The sequence below is a fragment of the Salvelinus namaycush genome, chromosome 14, assembly GCF_016432855.1.
Source record: "Salvelinus namaycush isolate Seneca chromosome 14, SaNama_1.0, whole genome shotgun sequence".
Lineage (NCBI taxonomy): Eukaryota > Metazoa > Chordata > Actinopteri > Salmoniformes > Salmonidae > Salvelinus > Salvelinus namaycush.
The window spans coordinates 30989565-31005732 of record NC_052320.1 but is presented as its reverse complement, the minus strand read 5'-3'; the positions used below and the strand labels follow the sequence as shown (position 1 = coordinate 31005732).

The window sequence follows — 16168 nt, the reverse complement described above, 5'->3', positions numbered from 1 at the left end:
TATTAAAGTATTATTGCACTTGAGATATGACCAAAATAGTTCGCTAAAGTCCATGCTTCATGTTTTTGGTCCTGCGGCTTCAAAAATGTACACCAAAACAGTCTTCTCATCTCTAATTTATTTGTGTGTCAACAGCCACATTCCAGTCCCTAATGTGTGCAGTCAGCTGTTAAAGGTCCCCGTAATGCCATACTAGTCGACCAACTGCAATTTATTTGAAAGGTGCAATGGCCTTCAAAGGGAGGGATCATCTGTAGCATGGGCAGTGGTGGAAAAAGTACCCAATTGTCACCCAGTAACATACTACTTGAGTAAAAGTCTAAAAGTATTTGGTTTTAAATATACTTAAGTATCAAAAGTAAATGTAATTGCTAAAATATACTCAAGTATCAAAAGAAAAAGTATATCCTTTCACATTCCTTATATTAAGCAAACCAGATGGCACCATTTTCTTGTTTTTTAAATGTATAGATAGCCAGGGGCACACTCCAACATAATTTACAAACGAAGCATTTGTGTTTAGTGAGTCAGTCAGATCAGGCAGTACGGATGAGCAGGGATGTTCTCTTGATAAGTGTGTGAATTGGACCATTTTCCTGTCCTGCTATGCATTCGAAATGTAACGAGTACTTTTTGGTATCAGGGAAAATGTATGGGGTAAAAAGTACCTTATTTTCTTTAGGAATGTAGTGGAGTAAAAGTTGTCAAAAATATAAATTGTAAAGTGCAGATAACCCCAAAAATCAACCTAATTAGTACTTTCAAGTATTTTTACTTAAGTACTTTACACCACTGAGCATGGGTTACTAAATCAAGGCAAAAAACTAGCAGGGCTACAAATAGAACAATATAGTTGAGACATATCACAAGTGAGGTGGAAACATATGGAATGCATGTTTCAACAAGGAAGTGATTTACAATGTTAGAAAGAAGAACCCCGTAAATGTATTTCTTCACTCTAGTCTGAACAGTTTTAGGCTATACCAAAATGTGGACAGCCAGAGCCTGGCGCGGTATATGGCTGGGAAAACATGCCTTAATCCAGGGATGGAATATGTCGCTGTACTCCTAATTATTCTGAAATGATGAATGGTAAATCGAGATGATTGGAATACTGATAGTTTTTTTTATTAAACTGGACGTTTCCATCAGCATGCTAGGCTAGCTAATGCTATTACAGCCCATTTGATTCCAAGCGACGCCTAATGTTGGGGTGAGTAGCTACAGGAAGTGTTGTTGAATCCAATGGGTTGCTTTAACATTAGCTAGCCTAATGACAAAAACAGCAGTTTAATAAAAAATGTGCAGTATTTCAATCTTCTCCATGTATAATTTTGGATAATGGTATAATTAGAGGAGTACAGGCCCCTCACACATCGATGGATAGAGGTACATTTCCCAAGGCCTTCTCATGCCAGATCTTGCAGTGTCCTGATCATGTGGGAAGGTGCAATAATGGTGCTTTCAATCCATTTGGGAGCTCGGCTCGGGAAAAAACGATGTCAAATCATGACGTCAGTGATGTTCAGGTTGGAAAGTCGAAACTCTAGAAAGATGCCCGAGTTCCCGACTTGAAATTCATAGTTGGATGACCGTTCAAAGCGATTTTCCCAGTCAGTGCTCGTTTTTCCCAAGTTCCCAGTTATCTTGAACGCACTGAAGTCGAAGATTTCCGAGGTCCCAGTTGTTTTGAACGCGGCATTATAGGCTACTCAGCCCAGCTTCATGCGTAGTGGCCACACCATGGTAAGTCAACAGAAAAGCTGTTCAGGTTATTTGCCTCGCTTAACAAGAGTATTGTCATTGAAAAACATTTTCCCACGGCAAATAAACTTTTAGGCCGAAAATGACACAGCTACAATGTTGCGTTAGCCTATCACTTGTTGGCACCGGCGGAGTCGGACCGCGAGTTGTGACTTCATTGAAACAGCTTTTACAGTTGATGTAAACTACTTACATTTTTAAGACTATACATTAGGTTGATGTAATGATAGTCTACTCACTCCATCTCTGCTTCATATGTTTTAGTCCATGTGTTTTTTGAATCCTCCTCTTCACCGCATCTCCACTCATAGCTCTCACAGGCTTAACACTCAATGTTATCTTATTTCCCTGGATCGTTTCCTCAGACTATTTGTTTTATCGACCTCATTCCGTTTGTAGCGTAAGGAGAGTACACAACGCATGCTGTTCACGGGTTGGCTTCGCTGGAAGTCGAGCTGCACTGTAACTGTGCGCATGCGCGCGCCTATGTTTTAGCAATTGTCACCCTTTTCCCTTCACGTGGATGTGCTTCATCGGATACAATTACGCGCTACCAATGTGTATAACTATTCATTTGATAGTAACTGTAGAATTACAGGTCATTGCATCTCGTGAGTCAAGAAGACAATAGTAAAAATATAGCTGCGAGCAGCAATGAACGGGGTTCACAGGATGACAGGAAGGACACAAGATCAGTTGGATAACAAAGCAAGCACTCTATCATGTAAGAACTATCTTACATTACGTGCAATCAGTGATGGCATTATTAGAATATTCAAGTATTTTTAGCATTAGCATATGTACAGTGTCGCCATATTTGAATGCTGCAACAATCTTTTCTCAAAACCATGAAAGACGATGTAATGAGTCTAAATACAAATTCTGAAGTGAATCTGACTTATGGTTCAAGAGGAGAAGATGATTGCAGATGAAGAATGAGTTATTTATAGTTTCCTTGTTTTTTGACACAATACCAAATGTACCTTAAGGACATCCATGATAGCGATGACAAGTTTCAAGTTGATAGGCCACTCTGGAGTGGATTTACAGTGGTTTAAATGGACACATAAAATCAGACTTTGGATTTGTCAATAACTCAGCCAACACAAACTAAGTTAAAACTTCTTTGGGATAGGGGGGCGGTATTTTCACGTCCGGATGAAAAGCGTGCCCAAAGTAAACTGCCTGTTTCTCAGGCCCAGAAGCTAAGATATGCATATAATTGGTAGATTTAGATAGAAAACACTCTAAAGTTTCTAAAACTGTTAAAATCATGTCTGTGAGTATAACAGAACGTATTTGGCAGGCAAAACCCCGAGGACAAACCATCCAGGAATTTATTTTTTGAGATGACTGTGTTTTCAATTGGTTTTCTATGGGATACTAGATTTATGAGGCCTCTGTTTGCAGTTCCTATGGCTTCCACTAGATGTCAACAGTCTTTAGAAATTGGTTGATGTTTTTCCTTTGAGAAATTAAGAAGTAGCCCTTTCCTTTCTGGGTGTCAAGCCTAGTGGACCGTTTTGTTTGGGGTGCGCGACCTGGAACTCGCTCCACTTTCATTTTATCCGCTATTGAACGCAGTATAATCTGTCTTAAATTTTATCGATTATTTACGTTTTAAAATATCTAAAGTTGGATTAGGAAAGTTGTTTGAAATGTTTGGACAAAGTTTACAGGTAACTTATTAGATAATTTGTAGTCATGTTGGGCGAGTTGGAACCGGTGTTTTTCTGAATCAAACGCGCCAAATAAATTGACATTTTGGGGATATAACGAAGGAATTAATCGAACAAAAGGACCATTTGTGATGTTTCTGGGACATATTGGAGTGCCAACAGAAGAAGATCTTGAAAGGTAAGGCATGAATTATATCGTTATTTCTGAGTTTTGTGTCGCGCCTGGCTGGTTGAAAAATGTTTGTCATGCATTTGTATGATGGGTCGCTGTCCAGATAATCGCATGGTTTGCTTTCGCCGTAAAGCCTTTTTGAAATCTGACACGCTGACTGGATTAACAAGAAGTTAAGCTTCATTTTGGTGTATTGTACTTGTGATTTTATGAAAGTTAAATATTTCTAATAATTTTATTTGAATTTGGCGCTCTGCCATTTCACCGAATGTTGTCGAATCGATCCCGCTAACGGGATTTGATCCATAAGAAGTTTTTAAGACATGTACCATGCTGTAATTTGGTCCTATGGTTCATGAGAAGAAGATTTTTTAAGTATTTTTTTTCTTCATATTAGTATATGTGCTAATATGAATCTACTGATATAGTGTGGCCATCTTTGAATGCAGTAACACTATTTTCTCAAACTCTTTAGGGACTATTGTGATGATACAACATTTGGACTGAATCTGACTTTTAGTCCATGAGAATAATATTTTTTATGATTATTTTAAGCATTAGCATTACATAATCCAAAAAGTGAATTGTTAATAGTTTCCTTATTTTATAAGACATCAAATGCCAAACCTAACATGGTTCATCATGGTAATGTCTTTGATGACCCTAAACAGTTTGAAATTGATAGGCCATTATGCAGTGGAATTACAAAGGACTTACATGGACACGTAAAATCTGATTTCCTGATTTATAAGTAACTCAGCCATCTCTTAACCAATCCACTTGGAGATATTTGGACATATGGTTCATGAGAAGACGTTTTTCAAAAAGTTAAATACAGACGAAAATCAATACAGACGAAAATCTATCCTGACAGACCTTATTAAGTCCCATTAAGGCAAATTTGGCCAGCATGAGGAAAGATATCTACAAACATAGTTTGAGTCTCTAGGTCAAACGGGGCGCGGATATGAGGGTTTAAGTGAGACTGCTTATAACAGCGCCACCTATAGGACGATCAGTGACATTATTTTTGACCAAGTTACGCATGGCCTCTAGTTTTTGTGTGCCAAATTAGAACAAAAGTTACCAATCTATGCTTGAGTTTGTATTTGTATCTGCTGCCAAAGCAGCAGCTACTCTTCCTGGGGTCCAGCAAAATTAAGGCAGTTTATACAATTTTAAAACATTACAGTACATTCACAGATTTCACAACACACTGTGTGCCCTCAGGCCCCTACTCCACCACTACCACATATATACAGTACACAATCCATGTGTGTGTGTGTGTGTGTGTGTGTGTGTGTGTGTGTGTGTGTGTGTGTGTGTGTGTGTGTGTGTGTGCGTGTGTGTGTGCGCATGTCTGTGCCAATGTTTGTGTTGCTTCACAGTCCCCGCTGTTCCATAAGGTGTTTTTTAATCTGTTTTTTAAATCAAATTTTACTGCTTGCGTCAGTTACTTGATGTGGAATAGAGTTCCATGTAGTCATGGCTCTATGTAGTACTGTGTGCCTCCCATAGTCTGTTCTGGACTTGGGGACTGTGAAGAGACCTCTTGTGGCATGTCTTGTGGGGAATGCATGGGTGTCCGAGCTGTGTGCCAGTAGTTCAAACAGACAGCTCGGTGCATTCAATATGTCAATACCTCTAATAAATAAAAGTAGTGATGAAGTCAATCTCTCCTCCACTTTCAGCCAGGAGAGATTGACATGCATATTATTAATATTAGCTCTCTGTGTACATCCAAGGGCCAGCCGTGCTGCCCTGTTCTGAGCCAATTGCAATTTTCCTAAGTCCTTTTTTGTTGCACCTGATCACACGACTGAACAGTAGTCCAGGTGCAACAAAACTAGGGCCTGTAGGACCTGCCTTGTTGATAATGTTGTTAAGAAGGCAGAACATCGCTTTATTATAGACAGACTTCTCCCCATCTTAGCTACTACTGCATCAATATATGACCATGACAGTTTACAATCTAGTGTTACTCCAAGCAGTGTTGTCACCTCAACTTGCTTAATTTCCACATTATTTATTACAAGATTTAGTTGAGGTTTAGGGTTTTGTTCCAAATACAATGCTTGTAGTTTTAGAAATATTTAGGGCTAACTTATTCCTTGCCACCCACTCTGAAACTAACTGCAGCTCTTTGTTGAGTGTTGCAGTCATTTCAGTCGCTGTAGTAGCTGACGTGTATAGTGTTGAGTCATTCGCATACATAGAAACTCTGGCTTTACTCAGTCAGTGGCATGTCGTTAGTAAAAATTGAAAAAAGCAATGGGCCTAAACAGCTAACCTGGGGAATTCCCGATTCTAACTGGATTATATTTGACAGGGTTCCATTAAAGAACACCCTCTGTGTTTTGTTAGACAAGTAACTCTTTATCCACATTATAGCAGGGGGTGTAAAGCCATAACACATACGTTTTTCCAGCAGTAGACTATGATCAATAATGTGAAAAGGTGCACTGAAGTCTAAAAAGACAGCCCCCACAATCATTTTATCATCAATTTCTCTCAGCCAATCATCAGTAATTTGTGTGAGTGCTGTGCTTGTTGAGTGTCCTTCCCTATAAGCATGCTGAAATTCTGTTGTCAATTTGTTTACTGTAAAATAGCATTGTATCTGGTCAAACACAATTTTTTCCAGAAGTTTACTAAGGGTTGTTAACAGGCTGACTAGTCGGCTATTTGAGCCAGTAAAGGGGGCTTTACTATTCTTGGGTAGCGGTGAGTTAGTTGACATTGTCAAGAAAAAAAATATTCTAAGAATAAAAATAGGTTTCATGTGAAGCCCTAATAAAATGGGTATATGTGCGGAGCCTCATGCTGGGATGTTATCTAAGATTTCGGGCGCGTTTCTCTTTCCAGGCGTTGCTGAAACATGCCAAATCTTACAACGCCTGGATAGGTATTTTACATATCAGCTAACCACATGTTGGTCACGTTCCCCCTGCTTAGATGTGGAATGCATCAACCAATGGTTGACGTTGGGCACCAGATTGCTATAACATATGTGGTTAGCTGTTAAGTAAAATACTTATCCAGACGTTGTAAGATATGGTATGAGTCAGCAAAGTCTGAGCAGGGGAGCACGACCCATATGTTATAGCAATCTGGTGCTCGATGGCACAGTCGATGACGTGGCATTGGTTGATGCATGCAACGTCTGAATAGGGGAACGTGACCCTCATCATGTTAGCTGTTTGTCTTGCACATGCCTTTTTATGAGGGGATTCACTATTTTGAAAATTCTAACATATATTTTATGGAAAAGAGATTACTGTTCGATTTGAGCAGGGCGCACCTCCCTCACCGGTTTGGCCCCAGTCATGTGATGGGCCAAAACCCAGTGCAACCCGGGCCAGTTTAATCAAATCCCCTCTATGCATTTACAGGTGTGCTTCTCCTACTCAGGTAAACAATGATTAATCATCAAGCATATGACCTTAAGTGCGAATTATTCATAATTCAAGAAATTACACTGTTGTTTTCTTTTAAAGAAAAGTAGACAAAACATATTTCATCCCTATTCTTTAAGTTTTCTTCCTTGAATAGCCTAATATTACTGGTTCACAGCCATAAATAAAGTGTCACTTCTTGTTTTCAGTACAGTTATGTAGGCATACTAGTGCACATAAAAACAGTGAATTATGACTGAATTGCAAGTGAGAGGAAGTTGAAGAACACACCAACATGAGGTCTCCAAACTCATTCTTAGATGTTACCAACTTGTATTTTGAACTTTTATTTTGGTAGTAGCTTGTATTTTGGTAGCAGCCTACATGATCAAATGCCACAAATAGTTCCATAATGATGGTACTCACCATGAATTGTCCTCTCTCCATCTCCTCTTTTTAACGCAAGATCCTACATGCACAAGCTATCCTATACACATGTCCTATACACTTATTCTATACAGATTAGTGATGTGACATTATTCAACACATACAGTGAAGCATCATCCTGGACTTCCTGACAGGCCGCCCCAGGTGGTGAGGGTAGGCAACAACACATCCGCCACGCTGACCCTCAACACGGGGGACCCTCAGGGGTGCGTGCTTAGTCGCCTCCTGTACTCCCTGTTCACCCACGACTGCGTGGCCGCACACAACTCCAACACCATCGTTAAGCTTGCTGACGACACGACGGTGGTTAGCCTGATCACCAACGATGATGAGACAGCCTATAGGGAGGATGTCAGTGACCTGGCAGTGTGGTGCCAGGACAACAACCTCTCCATCAATGTTGGCAAGACAAAAGAGTTGATCATGGACTACAGGAAATGGAAGGCCGAGGACGCCCCATCCACATCTACAGGGCTGTAGTGGAGTGGGTCGAGAGCTTTGTTCCTCGGTGTCCACATCACTAAGGAATGATCATGGTCCACACACACCAACACAGTCGTGGACAAGGCACAACACTGCCTCTTCCCCATCAGGAGGCTGCAAAGATTTGTCATGGGCCCTCAGATCCTCAAAACATTCTACAGCTGCACCATTGAGAGCATCTTGACTGGTTACATCACCGCTTGGTATGGCAACTGCTTAGCATCAGACCGCAAAGCGCTACAGAGGGTAGTGCGTACGGCCCAGTACATCACTAGGGCCGTGCTCCCTGCAATCCATAACCTCTTTACCAGGCAGTGTCAGACGAAGGCCTTAAAAATGGTCAAAGACTCCAGCCACCCAAGTCATAGACTGTTCCCTCAGCTACTGCACAGCAAGCGGTACCGATGCAGTCTGGAACCAACAGGACCCTGACCAGCTTCTACCCCCAAGCCATAAGACTGCTAAATAGTTTGCCCCCGTAGCTATTGGTAAACTATTTAACTATTTGCATTGACCCTTTAAGCACTAACTCTTTTGACTCATCACATACTCTGCTGTTACCGTTTGTTATCTGTCCGGTTGCCTATCACTTTATCCCTACCTATATGTCCATATTTACATCAATTACCTCGTATCCCTACAGATCAACTCGGTACTGGTACCCTGTGTATATAGCCAAGTTATCGTTACTCATGGTGTATTTATTCCTTGTGTTATTATGTTTTTCTATTATTTCTTTTTTTCTCTCTCTGCATTGTTGGGAAGGGCCAGTAAGTAAGCATTTCACTGTCAGTCTATACCTGTTGTTTATGAAGCATGTGACAGATAACATTTGCTTTGATTTGATCATAGCATCCATGATGTTGAGAATAGTTAGGTGAATAGTAAGGTATGTTTACTCTTTAACCGGTCAGCCATTGGCCTCAGCTGGACCAGATGGGTGGGTCCTCCTGAGGCGCCCGTCACAGGAGTATCAACCTCCTCCCTCTCCTCTAGAACCCTCTCTAGAAGAAGAAGAACCACAACAACAACAATTCATCCTTTACTTGCATGTTCGGTATAACACTGTTCATGTTCAGAGAGAGAAGGAGAAAGAGAGAGCGATGGTAGATGTTTAGGTGACGGCCACTCACCGTTTCTTGAGGCCTCGCGCACCGAGGAGTAGAACTGCAGCCCTCTCCGTCTAAATCCAGTCTCTTGGCCATCTGTTAGCGGTTTACCTTGGATTGACATTAAGCATCAAGAAGTTTTACTTCAACCTCTTTTGGAATTACACCAAACTTCTGTGATGTACATGTATATGAAGGAATGTTTAATCACAGTTTCGAAAAATGGACAGTAATGATGAATGTTCATACAAGTACTGTATGTATCAACTTAGCTAAAATAATATTATAATAAATTAATAAATATTATTTAATAAATGATTACACTGACACACCGTCAAGACAGTTAAAAATTATGTTTGTCAAGGCAAGTGCCATCTGCCTGTTGAACACCTGGGCCAGTGAATAGCAGAATGACATGGATGCTCACGTTTGGAATAAAAAGAGGAAAAGCTCCAGCTTCTTCTCTGAGGCCTCTCTCCCTCCATCCTAGCTCTCTTTGTCTGGAAGAGAGGGGGAGAAATAGTTTAGATTTTTTTTTTTAAGGAATAAAATTAATTGAAAGGAATGACTCAAATGTCAACATCCAAACTTTAACTACTTAAGATTGTTTGCATTTATAATTTTTTGGTTGTTGATTTTAGTCCGAGATACCGTCCCTGAATGTCATAGCAGCATCACACCTGGACCTCAAGCACCTGATTCCCTGTCTCGTGAAGGTCATCCCTGTGTCACTACTATCCAGTATTCATGCTCTCCCATCCGTCTGCCTGTCAGTTTCCATAATGTACCAGAGACACAGGCTGTATGTGCACATCATGGGTCTGGATGGGAATGCATCTAGCTAGACTATTTATAGCTGACCAAAATGACAGGACATGGAATGCCCCATGGGAAATCTCCCTGATGATACAACCCCACAGTGTTGGGAGGGGACGCTAACGTTATGGCCTGGTTGTAGTCTCTAGACAGATGGGTTGCCTCCCCCGATGTTCCGGCTTACATGTCTGTTTATGTTCCGGGGTCAGTTGGGACAGAGAGGATGAGTCGGAAATGTGATGTGCGTTACCGGTGACGTCACTGCCGTATCCGCTTGTTGCCCTAGCTAAACATGAGCACCGCATTTTAAACCCGTTTCAACCAAACTCGTGATTTGTTGAGAGTTGTCTGCAAAATGTTTTCTCCTTTTGAAATGAGAATCTGACATCGTCCCAAGACCTTGTGCCATTGTCTAGCTTACGTTGGTCCAAGGTCTGGGATTTCCAAAACTAGCGTGGTTGTGGAAACATTGTAGGAATGTTGTGTGCTGTAGCTTAAGAATGACAGTTTGGGTTCCACTACCACTTTTTTCATTGAACATGGTGTAGTATGCCCTGTGATGGTAATGGAATATTTAGTGGCCCAGTAGGCCTATATAACATCATAAACAAGTGGACAGAGTCTTCAGTGTCTTTTCCTAATCTTTGTCATAATGTGATAATTTCAAGATTCTGAATTGAGGGCTAAATCGGAGGCTAATAGAGTGTGAATGCCAACACACAAACCCTTCACTTCAATGATAGATCCAGGTCTATTTTTACTGACACCTAAGTCAAAACAATAACTATACTGAACAAAAATATAAACTCAAAAAGGTCACAATTTTTACTGAGTTACAGTTTATATAAGGAAATCAGTCAATTGAAATATTTGAATTAGCCCCTAATCTATGGATTTCACATGACTGGGAGGGCATATGCCCACCTACTGCGGAGCTAGGCCCGGCCAATCAGAATGAGTTTTTCCCCACAAACTGGCTTCATTACAGACAGAAATGCTCCTCAGTTTCATCGGCTGTCTGGGTGGTTGGTCTCAGACGGTCCCGTAGGTGAAAAGCCAGATGTGGAGTTTCTGGGCTGGCAGGGTTACACGCGGTCTGCGTTTGTGAGGCCGGTAGGACGTACTGCCAAATTCACAAACATTATGTTGGAGGTGGCTTACGGTAGAGAAATTCTATTAAATTTTCTGGCAACAGCTCTGGTGGACATTCCTGCAGTCAGCATGGTAATTGAACGCTCCCTCACAACTTGAGACATCTGTGGCATTGTGTTGTGTGACAAAACTGCACATTTTAGAGTGGCCTTTATTGTCCCCAGCACAAGGTGCACATGTGTAATGATCATGCTGTTTAATCAGCTTCTTGATATGTCACACCTGTCAAGTGGATGGATTAGCTTGGCAAAGGACAAATGCTCACTAACAGGGATGTAAACAAATTTGTGCACACAATTTGAGAGAAATAAGCTTTTTGTGCATATTTCAGTTCATAAAACATGGGACCAAAACTTTACATGTTGCGTTTTCATTTTTGTTCAGTATGGAATCTGCATCCGTGTTCTTCTGAGTTATAGAGGGAATTGCTCCTAACAGTCCATTCTAGATTTGGGTCATGCCGTCCTCTTGGGATCCCCTGTCCAGTGAAATGTGACTGTGTGTACGACAAGGACCACCCCTCTTCGCAAGAGCAAACACTAAGGGGGTATTTTAAGCCTCTGGGAACTCGGGGGCTGGGCATTGTGTGTCTGAACTGTCAGTGACTGGATTGGCCTGTACACATTCGCCCACCCTGGGGCTCTCTGTCCACTGTTCACTTTGAATCTAACCAGTAGCCTACTGTAGGTACTGCACCTATTCCCAGACTCAATATTTGGGTCGATTCCAGATTGTGTGAAATTAACTTTGGTCAGATTCTGTGTCCTGTTCTCATACACACTACCCTCCTTCTAAAAGCAGAGTTAACCAGAGTTCACCAACTGACAAGCCCCTACTAGTCCCAGTGTCGATGTCATTCATTATCCCAATAACAGGTTACTAAGTAACCTGCTTTTTCACCCACTGAAGTGTATTAGGGCAAATAAAATATCTGACTTGGTGTTAACTCTCTCTCTCTCTCTTTTACCTAATCTCCTAAGTAATGGTAGTTGCTGGTAATCTGACTGAAGATTAGGTTCGAAAGCTTATCTAAACAAACCTGACATATTGTGCGCTTACCGTATGCTGCAGCTTGTGGTTGTGTAATGTTAGGACACTAGGAAAGAAGACACACATCTAACATAATATTGTTCTGTCATGTATTATTTTATTATTACCTACCTTTTTATTGTATTATTTGATCGTATGTGTTCATAAAATGCTTACATGCAACAAGCTAACTCAGTTGAGCTAACAATGAATTAAGTCTATATATTGGGCTTTTACAGTGGCTGCAATGTAGTACAATATTGCTCTTTGCTGTATATAGTGAGTTGTTCACTGCGCCGAAGACGTGGTAGTTGATTAAGGCAGCCCTCCGCACCTCTCTGATTCAGAGGGATTGGGTTAAATGCGGAAGACACATTTCAGTTGAATGCATTCAGTTGTACAACTGACTAGGTATCCCCCTTTCCCTTTCCCATCAGCATTGCAGAGTGTGACCCAAACCTATGGAGGGCACTGAAACACAAGCACAGCCTTGTGTTTCAGTCACAACCACCTGTGGCACAAATAGTCCTTTTTGAATAAAGCATATGGATAAAATGTACTCAAATAAGACTGTATTTATGGCAAGTCTGATGTCTTGATTTCGTTATGACAAGAGGAAGTCACCAAACACAGTGGTTGTGCTGTTACCACTAACCACAGGAAGTAAAAGTAAAATTGTGTTTGTTTGATAGCACCAGCATCCTGTCAAGTAGATCACACATTTCTCCTCCCTTACCATCATGTGATGTTTATTGACGGGACTTACACAACTATTGAGATGATTCTAAAGAAATCTGCTATGGCAAAAATGATCTAGGTTTGATAAAAACAGAATACACAATACACTTTCTCTTGAACTAATAACCCCCCGCAAACTGTGCAATAGTTTACACACTTAGTGATTATTTTCAGGTTTTTGTTCTCTTTCTCTATCAGGTATTTATCTTACATTTACAGTGTATTTACCAATATCCATTTAGCTTTACTTTGCCTGGTGCAACATTATTTCTGTGCCTCTAATCATAGGCCTAGGCCAGAATCCCACAGGTAACGCTGCGTAGTGCAACCTTGAACTCAACGCACGTAGAACACAGTTGAAATGGGTCAGACCGACTAACATACCGGTACTCACCAAGGTGCAATCTCTTGCCCAATCAGAATCAACCTGTAGGTAAATCCACTGATCGTGTCCTCAAATTGTGGTTGATAGAACAATCCACTGCTTGGTTCGGTTTGTAGGTATAACTAAGCAGTTCACCTCTAACCAGGCAGACACCACTGCTAGAGGAAATGGCAGCAGACCATTCTGTCAAGTTGAAGTCCCCATAACTTTCTCTCACTCTCTCTCAATTCTGTCCTTCCTTACCTCTTTACTTTCAACCTATATTTTTTATTTCCTTTATTTTTATTTCACTTTGAAGTCTTTTGTTCGTACTCTCCTTGTCTCTGTATGTTTAGCAGTTCCAAAGGTTGCTGGTGCACTACACTATGAGGAAGTGTGCATGTTGACAGTGTGTACAATGCACGCCTCAGTTAGCAGAAACAGACTTTACACTTTAACCCAGGCCCAGGGGAATTTCCTCTTTCGATATTAGTTGTGACTATTGCACATGCATCTGTATGCATTAATACATAGACAGGTGTGTATCATGTATCACCAATCTCTCAGTTTCACCCCTTATCCTCCCTTCACAGGATATTGTCGACAACCAAGTAATGGTGCTGAAAGTTGCTATCCCTTTCTCTAACCTAATCATTTCTGACACACCTTTGCCTATCCATTTGACACATAGCACTCTACTGTATGGGACGTTATGTCGGCCAGCTAAATAGGGTTACTTTATTTTTGCAAAATGGGCAACAACATGAATGTGAAATGGATTACAACATGAATGCAGAATGTCCTTCATGAACATTTAGGTCAATGGTAAGCTACAGGAAGTAGCTGTAGACAAACTAAACTGCACCGCGTACTGGTTCTCTTCTATATGAGAGTGTTACGATTTGTTATCTCAGTCATCTGCATGTTGTTGTTGTGTTCCTTCTACTGTATATGACAAGATCAATGTCCACCAACTCCCAAGAAGCAGTGTCCTGGCACCAATCTAACCCAAAGGGGTGTGGGGAGGAGGAGAGCGGCCCTACAATATTGGTCTGTGACCAGGTGCAAACTGGCCCGAAGTACTCCAAGCAAAGTATGCTTCACTATGCATAAACAATGCATCCTTTTCGCCCAAGTGTCTTCATATTACATAACCCGTGCCAACATCGACTAAGCATCTCAGCTAAGCACATCTCTTAACATTCAGCTGTTGTATGTTGGAATGACACATGACAATTCTAATAGAGTATCAAACAGGTGTGTGTGTGTGCAATAACTATACTGTAGGCAGGTCTGGGCTTCATGCACTGAATGATACACCCTATGACTGCTTCTGGTGTATTGACGGGGTGGGATCTGAAAAGAAATGTAGTCCTTCTTTCTGGCATTTCGCAAAGGCTGTGTGTGATCGCACAACACATTTTTTTGTGCGTGTCGATATGGTTGTTGTTGTTCGATAGAGCCATTGAATGTCTTTCAGTGATGTTCCTATCAGCGGATTAATTTCTAAATATACAAGCTGACACATTTTTTACAGTCTCTGAAAAACTACAACTCGCGTGGGGCGGTGCTTCGTGCTCTGGCCCCGTCCCTACCCAAAGGCAGGCGTTTTTGAAAGCGAGGCGGACACTAATAACAATCCTTTGCTGTATGAAAAATATGGTGGCTAGCTAAGTTGTTTTTCCTGCAAGCCACCTAGCTAGCTAGCTGACTTTAGTTTATTTACTGAACCCCACATTGTGTATTGCTGGCTAACATACTACTGTGTTACAGTGGGGGGGAAATCTAATTATTTTTTTCTGTTTGCAACTTAGGTAGCTAACTTGTAGCTAAGTTAGCTAAACAACTACAGGTAGCCATATCTATGACTAAAATAGAAGAGGTTTTACAATCTGAGATCTATTGAATGTTGATTAAAAAAACTCTATTTTTAGATATGACTACTAAACAGCAAGCTACAACATTACAACCAGCCATCTAAAGCTAGGTTTACCAGCAAACATTAGCACGTGACTGGAGTTGGCTAGCTAGTTAGCAGCCGCCAGGGTAACTTGTTATGCGCCACGCCTTGTGTTTGTAACTTGTTAGAAAATGTGTAACATAATTGACGAGGGTTGACATTGGTTATGATTATGACCGTGAATGCATTTCAATCTCACATAATTATAGGCATTACGCAAGCTAGGATTCCAAACAGATGTAAATAACAATTATTGGCTTACTAGGTAACAGTGATGAGAAACAATAATACAACAATTTACTGTTGTAAATCTGAAACTGATAAGCTGGTTTAACTATAAAAATATTTGCCTAAGCATGCCCGATAGACATGGCTGTAGCTAGACAGTCTGGCTACCTTTAGAAAAAAAAACATTTTAACCTTTATTTATACAGGTTTTTCTCATTGAGATAACATCTCTTTTCCAAGAGAGACCTGGTCCAATAGCAGCATGGGAAACAACGTTTCAGACAAAACAACTTACATACACTAACACAACATTAAACAAAACTATAAACACACAAAAACATTTTACGTTAAAAACACGAAAGTCTTGACTAAATACAGCTGGCCTAAAGACAATTACACTCTTCTATGATATATACATCGATCAAGTGTTTAAACTCCACCAACAAATCTAGATCATTCAATTTTTAAATGTTCAGGAGAGAATTCCAGGACCACGGAGCTAAGTAACTAAAACTATTTCTACCATGACCTGTTCTAATTTTTGGTACTGTTAGAAGCAAATGAGAATGGGACCGTAATTGATATTCATTTACCGACCTGACTAAAAAAGAACAGAGATTCAATGACGACCAGCCAACAGTGCTGTAGAAATCCCAATGATGTGTTAGATGTTTTTGAGGGATGCATGATACACTGAATCAAGTGCTCTCAGGGTAGTGGCTGAGGCCTACATATATATAACATCACTAAATGTAAAACCGCCAGTAATGTACATCGTACCAGCTCCTTCCTGGCCTCAAAAGAAAAACAAGTCTTATGCCCGTAATAAAAA

The 16168-nt window shown here is 40.7% G+C and overlaps 1 protein-coding gene across 4 annotated transcripts in view; it reads right to left on the bottom strand.

The window, feature by feature from the left end:
- Nucleotides 1-13555, bottom strand: part of LOC120059381 (DENN domain-containing protein 2D-like) — a 34956-nt gene extending 21401 nt beyond the window's left edge. The window contains exons 1-4 of one of the 4 annotated variants that reach the window (XM_039008388.1): nucleotides 13179-13555; nucleotides 9477-9549; nucleotides 9074-9160; nucleotides 8840-8944 (exon numbers count right to left, since the gene is read on the bottom strand). In XM_039008388.1, the coding sequence (XP_038864316.1) occupies nucleotides 8840-8944; nucleotides 9074-9160; nucleotides 9477-9534 (250 nt within the window). In that variant the 5' untranslated portion in view covers nucleotides 9535-9549; nucleotides 13179-13555. Of the gene's footprint in view, nucleotides 1-2003; nucleotides 2145-8839; nucleotides 8945-9073; nucleotides 9161-9476; nucleotides 9550-13178 lie in introns of those variants that run through there. The other 3 variants (XM_039008389.1, XM_039008390.1, XM_039008391.1) reach the window with 3 other exon arrangements.
- Nucleotides 13556-16168: the final 2613 nt, after the last annotated feature.